Below are 23,036 nucleotides of genomic sequence, written 5' to 3'. Positions count from 1 at the left end.
TATATGAGTCAAAACTGAGCTCAAATACATTTATTGAATCATTTTATTATAGTATATTAAAAAAACCACCTAATCAGCAATAAACAATGATAAAAAATAAATTATGGCATACCCATACAATGAAACAGCATACAAACATAAAATATATTTTGTGGAATTAAATACTGTTACGAAAAGGTGTCAAACGAAAAAGACTTCATCATGAAACAAATATGAGAGAAATGTAATTTTCCTTCAGGTCTCTAGTAGGCCAGAAACAGAGACTTTTAGGCGGAGTTTGAAAGTAATGAAGCCAAAGAGAAGTATGTTTTTAAAAGGAAAATAAGAATGTTCTTTCTTTTTATTAAACTGTAGCTTCTGTCAAGTTAGGTGGGTAATAGGAACAGTATAATAAGAGTTGCTTGATAATATGAACAGTATAATTTTTTGATAGAAGAAATTTCTCCAGCCTATTATACATCTGAAAGAATATACATGCTTAGCAATGACTATCTCAAGGAACTATGGACAGATTGTACAGCCCTACCACTTACTCGTATTCTCTAATTTATCAACAAACATTTATTATGTAATTTCTGAAAACTGATGAAAAAATGTACTTTTTAATGTACACCTGAAGACAAAAGACATTATCAGGCCGGGCGCAGTGGCTCACACCTGTAATGCCAGCACTTTGGGAGGCCTAGGCAGGCTGATCACCTAAGATTAGGAGTTTGAGACCAGCCTGGCCAACATGGTAAAATCCCATCTCTACTAAAAATACAAAAATTAGCCGGGTGTGGTGGTGGGTGCTTGTAATCCCAGCTACTTGGGAGGCTGAGGCAGAAGAATCACTTGAACCCGGTAGGCAGAGGAAGTTGCAGTGAGCCCAGATCGCATCACTGCACTCTAGCCTGGGCGACAGAGCGAGACTCTGCCTCAAAAAAAAAAAAAAAAAAAAAAAAAGAAAAAAGAAAAAAAAGCAGATCAATATTCTGGGTTCTATTAAGTACTTAACAGAGTAGTTGTTTTCAAGCCCAAAACACTCAATACTACTGCAATTCCAGCAATGAAGGCAAGACAGCTGAGATGAGAATGAAATGTAACCAAATTTGGGATGTTTCCAAATTAGATCTGCTGTTCCCTAAGTCACTAATGAGAAAGCCAAAGCAGTAACCAAGAAGACACTGGATCTGGGGGCTATATTTCTGCAAAGAAAGAGAACATCTGAAAAAGTAAGAATATGTGGGAAAGTTACTGAAAAAATTTTTTTAACAGTAAAGTATGTATAGTACAGGCTCAACATACCCCACTAAGAACTTAGGGAAAGAGGTGAAGACACTGAAGATATAAACCCTAACACTTCAGAAGACTGTAATTATATAATTATTTTAATGAAAGAAACACTCTAACATTATTAGAAAAATCAAGGTATTATATGAATATAGGAAACCTCGTTTAAACAACATGTTGCTTATTAAGTATTAGGTGCTCTGGAGAGAGAGAGAGAGAGAGAGAGAGAGAGAGAGAGAGAGAGAGAGAGAGAGAGAGAGAGACTAGTATATATACTATTAATGCACATTTTATGAAAATTAATAGGGAAGTGAAAAATAATATTCAAAAAGTGAAAACTGAAGCAGGGTACAGTGACATGTGCCTATGATCCCAGCTACTCAAGAGGCTGAGACAGGATGATTGCTTAAGTCCAGAGTTCAAGACCAGCCTGGATAACATACTGAAACCCCTGTTTCTTTAATAAAATAAAATAAAATCTAATTTATAAATGAAAATTGCAGGTGCATTTTAGGGCGGGATCAGGAGTTAATATTGTTTTAATTTTTCCCGATATTGGCATATTGTCTTTTTAATACACAAGAAAAAGGCTGCTTTGTCTTTTTGAGTTTTGACCGCTATAAATGTTATACCAACGAATATTTTTTACAAAGCTTTAGAAAATTGTATGCAGGGCCAGGCGCAGTGGCTCACACCTGTAATCCCAGCACTTTGAGAGGCCGAGGCAGACGGATCCAAGGCTGAGGTCAGGAGTTTGAGTCCAGCCTGACCAACATGGAGAAACACTGTCTCTACTAACAATAGAAAATTAGCCAGGCATGGTGGCGCATCCTGTAATCCCAGCTACTCGGGAGGCTGAGGCAGAAGAATTGCTTGAACCCAGGAGGCAGAGGTTGCAGTGAGCCCAGACTGTGCCACTGCACTCCTGCCTGGGCAACAAGAGCGAAACTCTGTCTCAAAAAAAAAAAAAGAAAATTGTATACAGATTTGACCATTTTGAGTCCTCAGTTCAATGACATTTTTGTGTGTGACCACTAGACATTAAGGAGGAAAGACACTCTCTTCAATTATTAAATTAAAACCATACTTGTACTCACCTGCAAAATGGCACGTGCTGACTTTACACTACTGAAGCATGGAATCACATAATCTACATATGTTTCCTGATCAGGATGTACTCCCAATTCTTGCATTCCTTTCAGGACTTCAATTATACCTAACACATAAAATGTAGAAGCACAGAGATGAAGAACTTAGAACAAAGTAACAAAAGATCAGTAAGTTCAGTTCAATTATTTTTTGAATCATAATGTAAGAAAATTACTCAGCAATTCGTTTGTCTAAAAGGCAGAAAAGCAACAGAACTGTGAGATATAATGATAAAAAAATTAACTCCTCCTTTCTTCATCCCCCACTGTGAAACAGTGAATTTCAAGCAAGTATCCCTGAAATTATAAGCATAAAGAAATATAAAAAAATTAACCAATGTGTCCAATGTTTCCGGCACCCCAACAGTCATTATAATACAACATTGCTATTATAGAGCAATGATGGACTTGTACAAAAAAAACTTGGCCAGAATAAATGCTGCAAAGAGAACTGAGTGGTTTCAAAACATGTCTTCAATTAAGTACTTATGTAAAAAGTTCCCTAACTGTTACTAACTTCTGATTTCATATTTTACAATGTAAGAATGAAAAACAGCAAACAATTTATTCTAATGAATTATTGTCTATTTAAAACTAACTTAAAAATCTAATAAGTTGTTTTCTCCATTTCCCACTCACAAAAATCTCTTTTAATAACTTCTTACAAATTAAGTCATTTCATGTTTTCAGAGCTACAGTGAGTTTCAAATAGATCCGGTTAATTCTAGACAACTGTCAAGATTACTCAAGTATCACCTAATTTGACAGAGGCTACAGTTTAATAAAAAGAAAGAACATTCTTATTTTTCCTTTTAAAAACTTACTTATCTTTGGGTTCATTACTTTCACATTATTAAAACTCCCCCTAAAAGTCCCTGTTTCTGGCCTACTAGACACCTAGAGAACAATTACATTTCTATCAAATTTGTTACATGATGAACTCTAGTACAAATAATTGAGAGTAAATTCCCACTAAGTACAGAAAGGCACAGGCAAGTCTAACTACATTATAAATACCTGCACATTTCTTTTAAATAAAATTTAGATTATGCAAAAAAAAAAATTGGTATAATTTTTTTTTAATTTAGGTTATGAATCAGAGTATTTTAACTTTAAACAGTTCATCATATATAAAATTACCTAATACTGGCCTAAAAACAAACAAATAGACCAATGCAATAGAACAAAGAATCTAAAAATAAACCCACACACATATAATCAACTAATTTTGACATAGGCACCAATAAATTGGTGTTTGGAGCTACAGGCAGTGGTGTACACCTATAGTTTCAGCTATTCAGGAGGCTGTTGCAGGACTGCTTGAGCCCAGAAGTTCAAGTCCAGTCTGGGCAACATAGCAAGACCCTGTCTTTTTTTTGAGACAGAATATTGCTCAGTCACCCAAGCTGAAGTGCAGGGGTGTAACCTCCGCCTCCTGGGTTCAAGCAGTTCTCCTGCCTCAGCCTCCAGAGTAGCTGGGATTACAGTCGCACGTCACCACGTCCAGCTAGTTTTTGTATTTCTAGTAGAGATGGGGTTTCACCATCTTGGTCAGGCTGGTCTGGAACTCCTGACCTCATGATCCTAGAGATGGGGTTTCACCATGTTGGTCGGGCTCGTCTTGAACTCCTGACCTTGTGATCCACCTGCCTCGGCCTCCCAAAGTGTTGGGATTACAGGCATGAGCCACCACACCCAGCCTGGACCCTTATCTTATACAATACACAAAAATCAACTCAAAATAGATTAAAGACTTAAACTTTAAACCATAAAACTCCTGGAAGAAAACACTGGTCTTGACTTTTTGGATTTGAGACCAAAACACAGACAACAAAAACAGAAACAGTGAAGTGGAACCACATGTAACTAAAAAGCTTCTGCACGGTAAAGGAAACAATAAAATGAAAAGGCGACCTATGGAATGGGAGAAAATATTTGCAAACCATGTATCTGGTAAGGGGCTAATATCTAAAGTACATAATAAGGAACTCAAACAATTCAATAGCAAAAAAAAAAAAAAAAAAAAAAAAAAAAACCCCAAATAATTCAATTAACAAATGGGCAAAGGATCTGAATACACATTTTTCCAAAGACATAAAAACGGCCAACAGTCTTATGAAAAGATGCTCAACATTACTAATCATCAGGGAAATGCAAATTTAAGCCACAATGAAATATCACCTTATACCTGTCAGAATGGTTACTATCAAAGAGTCAAAAGCGATTACACAGTGGTGAGGATATACAGAAAGGGAACCCTGGTCTACTGCTGGTGGGAGAGTATGGAGATTCCTGAAAAACTTAAAAGTAGAATACCAACAATCCCACTTCTGAGCATATGTCCAAAGGAAATAAAATCATTATCTCGAAGAAACATTTGTTCATTCCAGCATTATTCACAGTACCCAAGATGTAGAAACATGCTGTCAACAGATAAAGAAAATGTGGCATATAGACACATATAGAATGGAAGATTATTCAGCCTTAAAAACAAAGAAAATTCTGTCATTTACAACAACATGAATGAATTTGAAGTACATGCTAAGTGAAATAAGCCAGATACAGAAAGACAAATACTATGTCATCTCACTTATATATGGAATCTTTATTTATTTATTTTTTTTGAGACAGAGTCTCACACTGTTGCCCAGGTTGGAGTGCAGTGGCCCAATCTCAGCTCACTGCAAGCTCCACCTCCCGGGTTCACGCCATTCTCCTGCCTCAGACTCCCAAGTAGCTGGGACTACAGGCGCCCACCACCACGCCCAGCTCATTTTTTGTATTTTCAGTAGAGACAGGGTTTCACCATGTTAGCTAGGATGGTCTCAATCTCCTGACCTCGTGATCCTCCCGCCTCGGCCTCCCAAAGTGCTGGGATTACAGGCGTGAGCCACTGCATACCGCCTTTTTTTTTTTTTTTTTTGAGATGGAGTCTCCCTCTGTCACCAGGCTGGAGTACAGTGGTGCGATCTCAGCTCACTGCAACCTCCAACTCCCGGGTTCTAGCAATTCTCTGGCCTCAGCCTCCCAAGTAGCTGGGATTACAGGCGCCCGCCACCACATCTGGCTAATTTTTGTATTTTTAATAGAGATGGGATTTCACCATGTTGGCCAGGATGGTGTCGATCTCCTGACCTCAGGTGATCCGCCTGCCTTGGCCTCCCAAAGTGCTGGGATTACAGGCGTGAGCCACAGTGCCTGGCCTCTACAGAATCTATTTAAAAAAGAAAGTTGAACTGTTATGGGACTGGGGGGTGAATGAAAAGGTATGGTGGTCAATAGGTATAAATTTTCAGTTATATGGTAAGTAAGTTCTGGACACAATGTACTGAATACTTGATTTTTGCTGAGAGAGTAGATCTCAAGTGTTCTTGCCACTATATATATATATATTTTGAGACAGAGTTTCGCTCTTATTGCCCAAGCTAGAGTGCAACGGTGCGATCTCAACTCACAGCAACCTCCACCTTCCGGGTTCAAATGATTCTTCTGCCTCAGCCTCCTGAGTAGCTGGGACTACAGGCGCATGCCACCACGCCAAGTAATTTTTGTATTTTTACTAGAAACAGGGTTTCACCATGTTGGCCAAGCTGGTCTTAAACTCCTCACCTTGTGATCTCTGCCTGCCTCTGCCTCCCAAAGTGCTGGGATTACAGGCATGAGCCAACACACCCAGCCAATACAAAATTTTTTAAAAGATAACTAGGCTCAACCAAAAAAAAAAAAAGAGAGAGAGAGAGAGAGAAGGGCTGGGCACAGTGGCTCACAACTGTAATCCCAGCACTTTGGGAGCCCAAGGCAGGCGGATCACCTGAGGTCAGGAGTTCGAGATCAGCCTGGTCAACATGGCGAAACCCCATCTCTACTAAAAATACAAAAATTAGCTGGGTGTGGTGGCACATGCCTGTAATCCCAGCTACTAGAGAGGCTGAAGCAGGAGAACTGCTTGAACCCAGGGGGCAGAGGTTGCAGTGAGCCGAGATCACACCACTGCACTCCAGCCTGGGCAACAGAGCCTATGTAACCAGCTGAGGTGATGGATATGTTAGCTTGACTGTGGTAATGGTTTCACAATGTGCACATATATCAAAATGTAGCCAGGTGAGGTGGCTCATGCTTGTAATCTCAGCACTTTGGGAAGCCAAGGTGGGAGGATTGCTTGAGCCCAGGAATTTGAGACCAGCCTAGGCAACAAAGGGAGACCCGTTTCTACCAAAAAAAATTTTTTGAACTAGCCAGGCCTGGTAATATGTGCCTGTGGTCCCACTGAGGCTGAGGTGGGAAAATCTCGAGCCTGGGAGGTCAAGGCTGACAGTGTGAGACACTGTCTCCAAAAAGTCATGTTGTTTATCAGATATAGATGACTGATTGATAGATAGATGATTGTTGATAGAAAGATAGACAGATATAGATTTAGCTACACAATTATTCATCATTCATACCTCAGTAAAGTTGGCTGGGAAGAATAAATAAATAACCTAATATCTTCAAATCTTAGAGGTTTAAATGTATTTTTCAAGATGTAAAAATAATGTTTTTAATTAGCCAGGCGTGGTGGCAGGCCCCTATAATCCCAGCTACTAGGGAGGCTGAGGCAGGAGTACTGCTTGAACCTGGGAGGCAAACGTTACAGTGAGCCAGTATCACGCCATTACACTCCAGCCGGGGCAACAGAGTAAGACTCGGTCTCAAATAATAATAACAATAATAATAATAATAATAATAGTTTTTTAAAATCCCTAAACAAAGCATGTGCTTACTGAAATATAAGAGAACATGCATATAGAGTTGGTCCACACTGTACACAGAGGCCTAACAATACTTGTAAGTGAAATTTAAACTATTCCTCTAATAATTCACTGGGTATCATTACTAACAACCTTAGTAACTACCATAAAAGATGGCAAATTCCATTGTGCTCTTCTTTATATGAAAAGATTACTAAGCACCTGACACGAGGACATAGCTAAGTTGCTTTTGAATTCCTAGTAACAGATTTGTGTTAATCTAATGTCCTCAGTGTTCTTTCAGACCAGTAATAATTGTTTCCAGGACAATTATTATTTACTTAAAGTAAACAGCTAAGTTGCTGGTGCGTGACAGCTAAGTTCTGGTGAAGTGACAAAAAAAAAGGCTTCGGAGTTTAAAGACCCAACTCTCCCCCTTGGTGCTGGTACTTAGTGGCAATGTAAATCTAAGCAAGTCGCAGCACATGTCTGAGCCATAATTTCACAGCTTACACACTAGAAATGGAAATATGCCAGGAACTGTGCTTCTAGACACTTTTACACATACTGTTTTGCTAAATCTTTCTAACTACCATCCATGGACTATGCAAGGCAATATGTGTGAAGGCACTTAATGAATAATTTTCTGACCTATAAGAGTCTATGCCAGGCTGGGCGCGGTGGCTCACGCCTGTAATCCCAGCACTTTGGGAGGCCAAGGCAGGCGGATCATAAGGTCAGGAGATCGAGACCATCCTGGCTGATAAGGTGAAACCCCATCTCTACTAAAAACATAAAAAATTAGCCAGGTGTGGTGGCGGGCGCCTGTAGTCCCAGCTACTCGGGAGGCTGAGATAGGAGAATAGGCGTGAACCCGGGAGGCGGAGCTTGCAGTGAGTGAAGCTTGCGCCACTCCACTCCAGCCCGGGCGACAGAGCGAGACTCCGTCTCAAAAAAAAAAAAAAAAAAGAGTCTCTGCCTATTGAATGGATGGAAGTTCTAAGAACTGAAATATTATTCATAGGCATGTAAGAAATTCTTGTGGTCTAAATTCTTAGGGCAAGATTGAGGACAACAGAACTATAACATTCTGGAAAAAAAGAATTTCAATATTACCACTTGGCTTAGATCAGTATGTCAAACTCCAAGGTTTCAAAATCAGGGTGTAGGTGTGCCTCTCTATATAAAGAAAGCTGAAATGCCTTTAGAAATCAACTCATCAACTGAAATAAGCTGGAACCAGAAAGACAATACTGTCTTACTTATATGTGGAACAAAAACAGTCAAAAACTCACAGAAGCAGAAAGTAGGACAGCAGTTGCCAGGGACTAGGGTGAGAGAGATATTGGTCAAAGGGCACGAACCTTCTGCTAATGAGATGAGTAAGTTCGAGGATCTAATGTACAGCATGGTGGCTACTGTTATTAATACTGTATTGTTTACTTGAAATTAGTAAAAGAACAGATTTTAAGTGTCTTCACCACACTCATGCACACAACAGGCACACACAAATGGTTAACTATGGGTGTTATGTTTATGGTTTTTAATTAACTTGACTATGGTAATCAGGACAGGATGTACCTGTACATAAAATCATTACATTGTATACCCCGAATATATACAGTTTGTGTCCATTTTTTAAAGTGGGGGAAAGAAAGCCAATGAATCTTCTAACAAAAGTATTCTCCAAGATCACAAGCAGAACTTGAATAAGAAACCAAGTCTCTTAATTGCTGGCAGGTGCTGGTTATACTACAAAAAATGCTAAAGCCTACATGTTTTTCCTGGAATCAGAAGGAACTGGGATCAAGTCCTTGTTCTGCCACCAAAAAGAATGATTTTCAGTGGCTCCTTGCTGGCAATACAGGAATGATGTTAATAAAGCGGCCCACTTAACTCTCAGGGTGGTCACTAAAATTAAAGGAAAAAATATGTGCGGAATCCTAAAACTACTAAATAACTGTGTGTGAGGGGTATTTTTGTTTTTGTTTTGTTGTTTTGTGTTTCTTGAGACAGTGTCTCACTCTGTCACCCAGGCTAGACTGCAGTGGCAGCAATCAAGGCTCAATGAAGCCCCAACCTCCTAAGCTCTAGCAATCCTCCCACTCCAGCCTCCCAAGCAGCTAGGACTACAGGAGTATACCACCTCACTCGGCTAATTTTTCTATTTTTTATAGAGATAGGATTTTGCCAAGTTGCCAAGGCTGGTCTCAAAATCTTGGGCTCAAATAATCCCCCTACCTCAGCCTCCCAAACTGCTGGGATTACAGGCGTAAGCCACCACACCCAGCCTAAATAAATGTTAATAGTAGCAATAATGACTTAATTTTTTTTAGCTGTATCAAAATACTATAATAATACATAATACTGAAAAGTTTCTCAGATAGATTTTCCAATGTTTGAAAACTGGCCACCAAATTGACTGCACCTACAAGATTCTTATTCTTATACGAAACCCTTCACCTCATCTTCTAAGCCTCAAACATGTTTCATTCTCTTAATTCTTCATTTTTCCAATAACATTTATCAGGAGGAGGAGCACATTTTGCTCATTTAGATTATCTATGCTGCTGGCACTTTTAACTTACATATCTTTCTAACTGAAACTAAAGCAGGCTCGAGAAAACCAGGGATCACACCTTCTGCTCAGGTAAGTTCAATCACTCCCTCAGGCAGCCTGAGGGAGCAGACAAAGAAAGAAACTCTGTTCAGTAACCATAGTCAGATGGCAGGAGAGAAGCACTTACCAATAAGAAGGAATAAGAAGGAAAACAGTGACTGATCTATCTGAATAAATTCTAATAAAAAATACAATTCACATTTCTTTTCAAAATAAAAAGATTAAAATAATCTTATATTAACTTATAGATTCCAAACCTCTGTGAACTTAGAAAATCTAAACTAAGACTAAATAATCTAGGCTGGGCGCGGTGGCTCAAGCCTGTAATCCCAGCACTTTGGGAGGCCGAGACAGGGCGGATCACGAGGTCAGGAGATCGAGACCATCCTGGCTAACAGTGAAACCCCGTCTCTACTAAAAAATACAAAAAACTAGCCGGGCGAGGTGGCGGGCACCTGTAGTCCCAGCTACTCGGGAGGCTGAGGCAGGAGAATGGCGTAAACCTGGGAGGCGGAGCTTGCAGTGAGCTGAGATCCGGCCACTGCACTCCAGCCTGGGCGACAGAGCGAGACTCCATCTCAAAAAAAAAAAAAAAAAAAAAAAAAAAAAAAAAAAAACAAAAACAACAAAAAAAAAACCTAATAAAAATATTTCAATACAGCCATGAGAAAGTTTATCAATCTAGAGGAAAGTCTCCATTTAAAAAGTTTTATAAGAATTGTAACAGCTCACAAATTATCAGGAATGACACATGATTTGACTGAATAACTTTCACCGACTGTGACTGTTTCACTCTACAGGATTTTACACTCTACCCAGGGCACTCACTTTATTAGGAGGCAGTTGCTTCCTCTTTGAAAAGTAAGTTCCGCCGAGAGTGGTGGCTCACGCCTATAATCCCAGCATTTTGGGAGGCCAAGGCGGGTGGATCACATGAGGTCAGGAGTTGGAGACCAGCCTGGCCAACATGGTGAAACCACATCTCTACTAAAAACACAAAAAATTAGCTGGGTGCGGTGGCGCATGCCTGCAATCCCAGCTACTCGGGAGGCTGAAGCAGGAGAATCGCTTGAACCTGGGAGGCAGAGGTAGTGCCACTGCACTCCAGCCTGGGCAACAAGAGTGAAACTCTGTCTCAAAAATAAGTAAGTTCCTTCTATTCAGCCACTTCACTCAACTGGCATTTGGGCTTTCTGATCAGCCCTTCTTAATGTATTTTACTCCTTTCATATTCTTATTCTTAATGTGTTCTAAATATACTCAGGGATATAGATCCAAATTCATTCTAGGTTATTTCCTGAAAGTCAGACCAACTGGCTAGAGATGCATTATTCTAAGTGATAACTTTTCACTTGTGCCACAGAGATAAATGCTAGTAAGATAAGCCATGAGGAAGTAATTATAAATATCTTTCTTGGAGGTTGGTGATGGCTAAATCTGCAGCCAGAAAAATTCAACAGAAACTTGATTATACAGGGCACATGTCCTCAGGACCTCCTGAGGCTGTGTCACAGGAAAAAAAAAAAGAAAGGAAGAAAGAAAAAAAATATATATACTTTTTTTAAAAAAAGAAACTTGATTATCCTATTGTTGAAAACTCTTGGTTCCACTTTATCTGATCCCCAAATATCTTTCTTTGATTTTCTGAAGAGTTTTATTTATTCCTTAGGAAACATGGCACAGCCTCCATCACTGCAGTCACTTTCTTCTTTGATTTCTTCTTCTTCTTTGATTTTTTCTTCTTTGATTAGTGACAAGTTCATTGCACTAATAAGAACGTTACTTTCTTACCTTACACTAAAGAAACTATAAAGAATACATACAGCCATTTCCCTGTTACATAAAAGTAGAGCGCAGAATATATACTTTACTATCTTTCAGGACCTTCTACCAAGGAGAATATATTGTTACACATTGTTTTTAAAAATTATAAAACTGACAACCTCTCGCACTCTCAGAACACACAGAATATAAAAGCATAAGCTTTTATATTTTTTCAGACAAAATCTTTATCAATTAAAAAATTCACTATCTCTTTTAGCAACATTCTTTGTGTAAAGACTGGCAACTAATTTTTAAACAGTAGCTAAGAATTTTTAGAAAATAAACACAGTATAAAACTTACAAAAATTGAATATGGAAGGGTTATAGTATAAAAAAGGGTATTTTAAGAGAAGGACAGAAATCCTCTGTTTTAATCCCAGCCTAAAGACAGCTAGATGTGGAAGTAAGGTCAGTCACTGAATGTCTATGTGGCCCTCAGTTCCTTCATTCATGTAATGTGAGCTCTCAATACGGCCCACCTTTAAAATCTAAATTCTGAGATTCTAAGAAAAGACGGATTTGAGATAAAGCCCATTTTCTACTATTTCAACTGCTACAACCACAGAAAGAAACTACCTAGCTCTTTTACGTTTACTAAGTAGTAAAAATGTAGGCAACCAATTCAACTGTGACATGGTTGCAAAAGGAGATTAACCTGATGAACAAACATTTCAACTGGTACCAAAAGAATTTTCATATTTGTGTAAAGGTGGACAATACCAACATGCCCAAAGAGTTTGATGGAATGATGCAAACTTTGTGTGGTTCCAAAACACTGGGTGATAGGTTACCTTTTGGAGCTTTCAGACTGGAGGATATACAAAGAGTTAATCAAACTAGCATATTGTTTTCACAGAGATTGTTCTAAAAAGGATTTAGAGACTTTTATAGCCAGAAACAATTAGGGAATACTTGTTTCACTATTTCCTTTAAACCAGAAGACGGCTGTATATTTAAAATAAAATTGCAATATGAAAGTCTGCTAAAAGCACTTTTTTGTTGTTTGTGCATTTTGTTTGTCACCCAATGTCACACTAACAATTCTGCATCTCATTCCAAAGCACATTATACTTCGAGATAAAATGAAAAAGACCATTTTTTGTTTCCCCAAGGGGAAAGTACTTCTGTTAAAAGCATCTTTTTGAGACTATTCTTTCTGAATTACCAATAATGCAAACCAAAGAATTAGATACTGTACTCTAAAATTTAATATTTGTTCAATTCTTATTCATATCCTATAGACATCCCATGTGTACTAGGGAAAAGTATGATAAATGCTTAAACGTACTTAAGAACCTGAAAGATTGAACATTTTTGTCCTTCAATCAGCAGGCTGTCAGGTCATGAGTACTCATTTTACAATAAAAGTTTTCCTGCCTTTCCTATTATTCTAACTAAGCTCAGTTAAAAAGAAATAGATTGGCCCACAAAGAATATGGCCACACTTTTTGCTCTCATGAACCTGATTGTTATACAACTTTATCTTTATTAAAGGTAGACAATCTGATTTCAAACACTATATATAAAATTAAGAACTAAAGAGTTTTTTTAAGAACTTAAAAACAATGAACTGCTTAGAACTACATTCGTAAGTTTGAATATCAGGATCAGAGATGAAATAAGAAATGAAATTAATGAAATTCGGATGAAAGAAATCCATCATGTTTTGTTTTTTAAAATGCTTACACATAATACTTCATGGTGACTTAAAACAATTCCATTTTCTGGCCGGGCGCAGTGGCTCAAGCCTGTAATTCCAGCACTTTGGGAGGCCGAGACGGGCGGATCACAAGGTTAGGAGATTGAGACCATCCTGGTTAACCTGGTGAAACCCCGCCTCTACTAAAAAAAAAAAAAAAATACAAAAAACTAGCCGGGCGAGGTGGCAGGTGCCTGTAGTCCCAGCTACTCGGGAGGCTGAGGCAGGAGAATGGCGTGAACCCGGGGGACGGAGCTTGCAGTGAGCTGAGATCCGGCCACTGCACTCCAGCCTGGGCGACAGAGCGAGACTCCGTCTCAAAAACAAAACAAAACAAAACAAAACAAAACGATTCCATTTTCTCATAATACTCAGGAATAAGTATGCTTTTCCAAAGAATCCAATTAGATGTGCGTGCAAACTGTCATGCTGGCTCTGGGAACCATTACAAACTGGTAAAAAGCACAATCTAACCTTGAACATTTTTTTCCTTCTGATGTCCAACTAGCAATGGCCAGAAATAGTGAGTTCTGATAGGAAAACCTTCCTCCTTCACAGCCTTCATTAGGGCTTTTGCCAAATCTGAAAGAGATATCATAAAATATCACAAAGCTACCTCAGCAAAACTTTCTTACGTTGGCTTTAACTTTAAGAATGTAGTACCAGTGTTTTTGGCAAGTAAAGCACAATGGAGGGTGAACTGCAGAGGAAAGGAGTGCATCTGGACTTCCTTTAACTTCTTACAGTAGTCTGTTAGCTTCTCCACAGGCTGTGGGAAAAAAGTCACCACATTAGCTGGATTGGCAAACATCCTACCGTTTGAACTGCTGCAAATATTCTACCACTTCTGAGATGAGCAGTTTAAATCCCGCATCCTCTTTCTACCCAAAAATCTTGCAACACAAGAACAAGGTTGTTACAATGTTCACAACTGGTCTAATCTCATAAATATTCCTATATTTTAAATAATCTTATTTCACTGCCAATTATATTGTCTACAAAGTAAAAGTGGACAGAATACCGTATTCATAGTCACACAGTGTCGTAAAAAGAAACCGCCAAAGTCACTTATGCCATCTTCCTTTGATACAGGGCATGCTAGTAAAATTTGCAAAGCTACATCTTCCAATTTTTCAGTGACTAAAAGTAAAATGAGGTTCATTGCATCTGGGAAGAAAACAAAGACATCTTTTGTTAGTAAACTGAACAATATTTTTACACTGCAACCAATGTTCCGATACTAAAGACAAAATAAGAATTGCAAACATCAAAAGCACATATCTGCCTAAATAACAATAAAACACTTGCAAATCAAATCATCCCCATGTATTCATTAACTCATGTTTTTGGGCTTATTTAACTGACTTTAAGAGTTCTATGTTCAACTCCCACAATGCCCATTGTTAGAAAATGTCCTTTCCATCATATAAGAACAGCAATTCAGATTTTTATAAAAATCATGTAAATAGATTTTTAAAAAACTACCTGGAATATATCTTCTTTCACATGTAACTTTTTCCAAAATTTCTGAGACATACTGAGGATACCCAGCTTTACTGAAGCTAAAAATAATTTGCAATAAATCACGGTCCATAAGGTGAAGCTCGGACTTCTCCACCTTCTCCAGAGTCTATAGAGAGTTCCAGAAATTAGAAGACCAAGTTAGAGTGTTTTTATTTAAGTATTAAAGTTAAATAAATTAAAATATCCAGGTTCAAAACAGTAGGGAAAAACACCACCTAAAGGTTTAGGACTTCTTTTAAAAAATAGGAAATACTCAGCCGGGCGCGGTGGCCCACGCTTGTAATCCCAGCACTTTGGAAGGCCGAGGAGGGTGGATCACGAGGTCAGGAGATGGAGACCACGGTGAAACCCCGTCTCTACTAAAAATACAAAAAATTGGCCGCGCCTGGTGGCGGGTGCCTGGAGTCCCAGCTACTCGGAGAGGCTGAGGCAGGAGAACGGCGTGAACCTGTGAGGTGGAGCTTGCAGTGAGCCGAGATTGCGCCACTGCACTCCAGCCTGGGCGACAGAGCAAGACTCCATCTCAAAAAAAATAAAAATAAAAATAAATAAAAAGGAAATACTCTACTTTAACAGTAACTGTTACATTATCAGCACCAAGATACTGAACTATAATAATTCTCCATAAATACTACTCTCTGCAAGGAAACATCTTTGAAAACAGGTATAAACTACACTTTGCTGCCTCATATAAAACATAAGTTTTTACAAATGATTTTAAAGTATGTTTATTTAGACATAAGTCATACCTGCTTAACATGGTCAATGTCGCCCTTCTCAGCATACGCATTCAATAATGCGAGGTATGTGTCTGGACCAGGATCAATTCCAGCATCTCTCATCACTGTGAGAATGTTTTCTGCATTCTCCATATCACTACAAGTTAATTCAAAAAACACATTACTATGCTCTTGCCAAATGTAATATAGTTATTCAAAGTAAAACATACGCTTATTAAAATCAAAAATGCTAAGTACCACTTGGAATTATGATGTCAGAAAAGAACAAATGTATATTAAACTGGATATATGTTTCTGAAATAAAGATCATAAACATCTGATCCCTCATTAAGAAAAATAATAATTATACAGACATTAAATAACATATATCCTCTTACATTATGTAGGTTATGACTCAGACTTAACTTACAAGGTAAGAATAATGTTTAGTAAATTACTCTTCAAAAATAAAAATACTTTCCAGAGCAGTTACTTCAGATCAAGCCCAGTTTCTTTTTTCTTTTCTTTTCTTTTTTTTTTTTTGAGATGGAGTCTTGCTCTGTCTCCTAGGCTGGAGTGCAATGGCGCGATCTCGGCTCACTGCAATCTCTGCCTCCTGGGTTCAAACAATTCTCCTGCCTCAGAATCCCGAGTAGCTGGGATTACAGGCACCTGCCATCATGCCCAGCTAATTTTTATATTTTTGTAGAGACCAGGTTTCACCATGTTGGCCAGGCTGGTCTTGAACTCCTGACATCAGGTGATCTGCCCACCTCAGCCTCCCAAGGTGCTGGGATTACAGGTGTGAGCCACCGTGCCCGGCCTATAGCCCAATTTCTAAAAATTCAAATAAAAGATTTGTGGAATAAATGTAAAAGCACATTATAAAAATAGTATGCTCTACCTCATACACTACAGATTTTTTTTGAAGGGGTAGACAAATATATTTTAGGAACTGTCTACAATAATTTTATCTAATTTAAACCCCACTTAACAAACAAAAAAGGAATAAAACGACCACTTTAGCATCTCAGCCATCTATCACTTAAGAATCAAAACCTTAGGTTGAACATTACCCAGCTCTGGCATGCCCTGTCACAAGGGCACTGAATACTGCCTCTGTAACTGGGAGATCCTTAGTTTTCATAAATCCAAGAATCTTGCTGCAAAGGAAAAATGAAGACACTCATTGGAAGTATTTATCAAGAAAACTCTTTACAACATGTATAGAATTAGGTTAGGCCTTGAGTTACTTTTGTTTTTAAAATATAATAGTAACACACACTTGTTTTAGAAACCATCAAGAAAGAACTGATCCCTTTGATCACCTTTCCACAAAACCCCACTCTTTAAAGTATTAATAGTCTCGAAGTACTCTTGATACAAATACTAGATTTTTTAAAATCTGATTTGTCTTACACTACTAATTACCCTTGTAAAAGCATAGTTTTGTAAGATTCATTTAGATAAAAATGAAATTATGTATTCCAATTTATCCCTTATTTTCCAAACCTTCCATTCATAAGTAGTAATAAATTTTACATAAGCAGAGAAATGGTGCAATTGATTTTCTATTAGTCAGTGGACTAAAGAGACTATTCCCAGTTTTATAAATGAATACAACTTAAATAGCTAAGAACATTTCCCTTAGGAAATATTAAAAAAAAAAAAAAAAGCTTTATAGCTCAACAACTTGATACCTCTCTCTGGTAAATCAAATTTTTTAATTAAAACAGCAACTTTTACTTATCTTTTCTCTCTTATGCAATAATTTTATATTTTATGTAAGTCAGATTACCAGATTTGCTAGATTAAAACAGTTCTGAAACAATTTCCTTCATTAGGAAGAAGCTTTAAAACAAAGAGTGAACAGACATTTAGAGTTACAAAATGTACAAATTTGTTCACTTAAACATGTTCATACAGATCCATACCTGGCACCTTCAATATCTCCCGTATTACAGTAAGAAGCAATCAATCTCTGGTATGTCACCTGTCAATGAAATGGGCCAGTTAATTTTATATATACTTTTTTTTCTGAGTAAAGAAAAAAAATGGTGGATGTGAAAATATATATTCACAATAGCAACTAATTACTCGATTTGGTTGAATGTTCGCTTCCTCCATTTTTGCCAGGAAATCAGTTGGTGAGAATTTATATTCATTTTGAAGATAGACTTTAAGTAAAGCATTATAGTGACTCACATCATACACAGCACCTACAAATCAAATTTAAAATCAATGTTCAGAAAAGCATTGAAAATCCTGTGCTTTAAAGTGGAACTAAATTTAACAAACAAAAAGAGTAAAACTATCACTTCAGCATTTCACCCATCCATCTTTGCGCTCAGACCTATCTACACAGATACTCTGTCACACAGAGCAAGCTAAGCATGTAAGACAGTATTTACTGAATTATTGTATAGTTACAAGTAACTGCCTATACAGATATTAAAAGGCCTCTTACTTAAGAAGCACAAATCCGGCCGGGCGCGGTGGCTCAAGCCTGTAATCCCAGCACTTTGGGAGGCCGAGACGGGCGGATCACGAGGTCAGGAGATCGAGACCATCCTGGCTAACACGGTGAAACCCCGTCTCTACTAAAAATAAAAAAAAACTAGCCGGGCGAGATGGCGGGCGCCTGTAGTCCCAGCTACTCAGGAGGCTGAGGCAGGAGAACGGTGTAAACCCGGGAGGCGGAGCTTGCAGTGAGCTGAGATCCGGCCACTGCACTCCAGCCTGGGCGACAGAGCGAGACTCCGTCTCAAAAAAAAAAAAAAAAAGAAGCACAAAATTATCTTCCTGTTAGAAAACGCTGACAACACCCCTTTATTTAAAAGTGACTATAAGATTTTTCTATATAAAGCAGTCCTCACATTACAGACACACTGTGATGAATGGATTGTAACTTCAGTTCTTTCACACAGTAGGACTGTGCTGGCAATTTTGCCACTCAAAGCCTTCATTTGAAGGATGCATTCCATTTCCAGCTAATGAACATGATCCATGGTCTGCTCTTGTTAATGATCGGTATTCCAATGCCCTTTGTTTTCTTTGTATCCCTACTATTTAGGGCCACATCAAATAAGGTTACCACACATCCTTACTCTACTCAGTCATGACATCACAGTCCTTATATCAATTTTGTGGTAACATGACTCACTATATTTTCATGCATTAAATTTCACATCTTTATTCTACTGCCTGTGACCATACAGGCCTACGGTCAGTATTTGGGGGTCAGATTATGAGATTTTAGGCAGCAGAGACCTGTTCCATTAAATTAATACACATTTTTATCTTAACAGATACGTTTCTTTCATACTTACTATGTTTCAGGCACTATGCTAAGTGTTCTACATATAGTGGCTCACTTAAACTTCACAACAACTTTGAGACACTATTATCACCCCCATCTTACAGATAGCTTAGATCTGTCAACAGCTCATTCTGTAATTCTGGACAAGTTACTTAAAGTAAAAGATCTCTTGTATCTTTATAAATCTGTAAACAAGAGCCAAACTTGCGAAGTACAAGGTTTCTGGCAATATTAATTCAACAAGTATGTATCAAATGCCATTATACACAAAGCATCATGCTACTGGCAAAGAGGAAAATAAAGAAGTTATGGATTTAATCCTCATAAAGCATACACTTATATAGGAGAGACCTATTTGTAAATAATTTTAATATAATAACACATTGTCAATCTTTCTATGGAGGTATTATTACTGCTGTGTAATGCTTTTTTCTATTTTACAATGTAACCTTTTCTGCATACATTTCTCCCAGTTCAATGACTTACTGACATACAGAAATTTCTAATTTTTAGAAATCGAATACTTTAACTTTACTTTTCTGCTTCTTTTATACTTATAGAATCCTTTTCCATTCCGAAATTCAACATTTATTTATATATTTTTTAACTTAAAAAAAATCAACTTATCAAAATGTATTCTAGATGTATTTAAAACTGTGAAAGAAGAATCTGTCTTTATCCTATAGTTTTTCACATAGGTCCTACACACTTTTTGAAGGTCAGTCATAAATATTTTATTTATTTGTGGCCATACTTTCTTGGATTCTTGTATCCATTTTCTTTTATAACTAGAAGAGGTATGGATTCTTAAACATTTAGTAAGTCAGCTAATTACTGTCAGTTGACTTTGGGATTTTACAGATTAAACAATCACATCATCTAAAAATGGTAATTTCTTGTACTGTTTCATATCTTATTTCACTTGCATTATACGTGATTGTTGTTGGTTTTAGATTTTTAACACATTAAAGAAGCATCCTTCTATACGTTAAGATTTTTTAAAATCAGGAATGAACATTAAATTTTATTAAACTATCTTTTTTCAAATTATTTTTTGAATACGTACTACGTTACATGACTTAAAATTGAAGAAGTATAAAAAGGTAGAGTAAAACCTGTATCCAGTGTTCATCATCCTTCCAGAAATATTTTAATACTGTATACACATACATGCACATGTATAAACATTTTTCTTCAAAATACTATCATTCTATACATTCTGGTCTACACCTTAATTTTTATTTATACTCTGGAGAACACCCCAATTGGTATATAAAGAGCTTCTTCATTTCTTTTTGTTTGTTTGTTTTTGTTTTGTTTTGTTTTTTGAGACGGAGTCTTGGTCTGTCGCCCGGGCTGGAGTGCAGTGGCTGGATCTCAGCTCACTGCAAGCTCTGCCTCCCGGGTTTACGCCATTCTCCTGCCTCAGCCTCCAGAGTAGCTGGAACTACAGGCGCCCGCCACCTAGCCCGGCTAGTTTTTTGTATTTTTAGTAGAGCCGGGGTTTCACCGTGTTAGCCAGGATGGTCTCGATCTCCTGACCTCGTGATCCGCCCGTCTCGGCCTCCCAAAGTGCTGGGATTACAGGCTTGAGCCACCGCACCCGGCCTGCTTCTTCATTTCTTAAAACAGTTACACAGTAATCTATTTTATGGGTACTCCACAATTAATTTACCTAATCCCCTAGAGAGGAATATTTGAATTGGTTCCAATTTCTTACTATTACAAACAAGCTACAATGAAGAATATCCTTTTGCATCTGTGAGAATATCTGTATCTAAATTCAAACAAATGGAACTGCTTGGTAAAATGGTATGTGCATTTATAACTCTGACAGACAAACCGGCTATTTTGTTTTCTTTTTTAACTTACCATACTTGTAACACTTGTTATGAAAAATTATTTATTGTTAATGCCCCTAGATGTCACTATACCTCACCAAATAAATATTACCAAAAAATTATGAATCAAGTAGCCCTTCCATAAAACTGAATTATAGCATTTATGTAAACAAACATTTTTTTGCAAAAAGAAAAAATATCTACCTTTTATACACATCATATATTTAAACAATCATACCTAATTTCTGAAGTTTGTCCCATATCCTATGAGCAAATTCTGTTCTCTCTTCAAGTTTTAGTTCAGGCAAGAGAGAACCACAGCTACGTAGTAGAAGCAAGGCATGACTACTACCTGGGCCACCTGTGGAAAAAAGGTTAATGGATAACATTTAACATAGTAGCAATATCATATAGATAAGTATCAAAATTTAAACAGAAATCTATAAGCATTCAAAAATCTCCTGGCTCAAATTGAGAGTGTCCATAAATTAGAAAAATCCTATCCTAATGTACAATGTTACTAAGTTACAAGTCAAACTTTTAATATTAGTCTGCTTTCTTAAGAAAGCCTGTAATCCCAGCACTTTGGGATGCCAAGACGGGCGGATCACGAGGTCAGGAGATCGAGACCATCCTGGCTAACACGGTGAAACCCCGTCTCTACTAAAAATACAAAAAACTAGCAGGGCTAGGTGGCGGGCGCCTGTAGTCCCAGCTACTTGGGAGGCTGAGGCAGGAGAATGGTGTAAACCCGGGAGGCGGAGCTTGCAGTGAGCTGAGATCCAGCCACTGCACTCCAGCCTGGGCGACAGAGTGAGACACCGTCTCAAAAAAAAAAAAAGAAATCTAAGTTATAAAATCTATATAATCTGCAAGACTGTATCAAATACAAAAATACAAAGAATCTAATTTATAGGCAGTGCTTGCTACAATTCAAAGGCTAAACGTCTCAGTATCTTATGAAAATAGTATAAAGGGCCAGGCGCAAATCCCAGCACTTTGGGAGGTTGAGGCGGGCAGATCACCTGAAGTCGGGAGTTTGAGACCAGCCTGATGAACATGGAGAAACTCCGTCTCTACTAGAAATATAAAAATAACTGGGCGAGATGGCACACGCCTGTAATCCTAGCTACTCGGGCGGCTGAGGCAGGAGAACTGCTTGAACCCGTGAGGCGGAGGCTGCATTGAGCCGAGATTGCGTCATTGCACTCCAGCCTGGGCAATAAGAGCAAGACTCCGTTTCAAAAAAGAAAGAAAATACTGTAAAGCAGTGTAATTATCATCCATGAATAGAAAAGTTAGGTTCATAATCAGCTACAATATAAGCTTCCCTCTCCCTACATCTGTAAGCTTTATCTACATATCTCTGAAAGCTGACTTTAAAACAAAGCAAAAATAAACCACTTAGTATGATTCCATTTATACGAAATATCTAGAGTAGTGCAAACCTACAGGGACAGAAAATAACTAGTGGTTGCCTAGGGCTGGAAGGGATGAGGACTTGGGGAATTTCTTTTTGGGGTGATGAAAATGTTCCAAAATTTATTGTAGTGATGGATAAATAAGTTAGAGAGAGAATGTGACACAGGTTCTTTAAATGTACGTAACTATAGTAATAATTGATACTTCTTTGGTATCTCTCACCATCAGATTCTATATCTACGCTTCTAAGTGTGTCTGAAACCCATGAATAGGCTTTAGGAAGCTACTGAATCCTCTTAAACTGCATGCAAAATTATGCATATGTTTGCAGGAGGTTTTTGCGGGTCGGGGACAGGGAGTGAAGGACCTATAGCTTGCATCAGGCATTAGTGACCCAAACAGCTTTTTAGTAGCTAATTGAAAATGCAAGGAAAATAACGGAAATCTATCATATGTGATCATCTTACAGAAACCTGACACTCTACAATGGAGGGTAAGAAAAACTAGTATCTTCCAAGAAACTTACTACTAAAAGTGACTCCATAAACTAGGAAAAGCAAAAAGGCAATTTTTATTTTCTGATTTGGAATAAATATCTAGACCAGGCATGGTGGCCCATGCCTGTAATCCCAGCACTTTGGGAGGCCAAGGCAGGTAGATCACGAGGTCAGGAGTGCGAGACCAGTCTGGCCAACATGGTGAAACCCCGTCCCTACTAAAAAATACAAAAATTAGCTGGGCGTAGTGGCATGCGCTGGTAGTCCCAGCTACTCGGGAGGCTAAAGCAGGAGAGTTGCTTGAACCCGGGAGGCAGAAGTTGCAGTGAGCCGAGACTGTACCACTATACTCCAGCATGGGTGACAGAGCGATACCCCATCTCAAAAAACAAACAAACAAAAATTTTAAAATGTTTTAGTTACT

General features: G+C 38.0%; 1 protein-coding gene across 1 annotated transcript in view; it reads right to left on the bottom strand.

Moving 5' to 3' along the window:
* Positions 1–23,036, bottom strand: part of LRPPRC (leucine rich pentatricopeptide repeat containing) — a 124,377-nt gene that overhangs the window by 86,796 nt on the left and 14,545 nt on the right. The window contains exons 3-12 of the mRNA XM_030920927.1: positions 20,932–21,054; positions 17,631–17,752; positions 17,468–17,526; positions 16,610–16,696; positions 15,564–15,690; positions 14,776–14,920; positions 14,312–14,457; positions 13,954–14,059; positions 13,765–13,872; positions 2,370–2,488 (exon numbers count right to left, since the gene is read on the bottom strand). Of these exons, the coding sequence (XP_030776787.1) occupies positions 2,370–2,488; positions 13,765–13,872; positions 13,954–14,059; positions 14,312–14,457; positions 14,776–14,920; positions 15,564–15,690; positions 16,610–16,696; positions 17,468–17,526; positions 17,631–17,752; positions 20,932–21,054 (1,142 nt within the window). The remainder of the gene's footprint in view (positions 1–2,369; positions 2,489–13,764; positions 13,873–13,953; positions 14,060–14,311; positions 14,458–14,775; positions 14,921–15,563; positions 15,691–16,609; positions 16,697–17,467; positions 17,527–17,630; positions 17,753–20,931; positions 21,055–23,036) is intronic.

This window comes from Rhinopithecus roxellana, chromosome 17, assembly GCF_007565055.1.
Source record: "Rhinopithecus roxellana isolate Shanxi Qingling chromosome 17, ASM756505v1, whole genome shotgun sequence".
Taxonomy (NCBI): Eukaryota; Metazoa; Chordata; class Mammalia; order Primates; family Cercopithecidae; genus Rhinopithecus; species Rhinopithecus roxellana.
The sequence above is the reverse complement of the archived record's forward strand: the minus strand, read 5'-3'. Positions and strand labels throughout refer to the sequence as shown.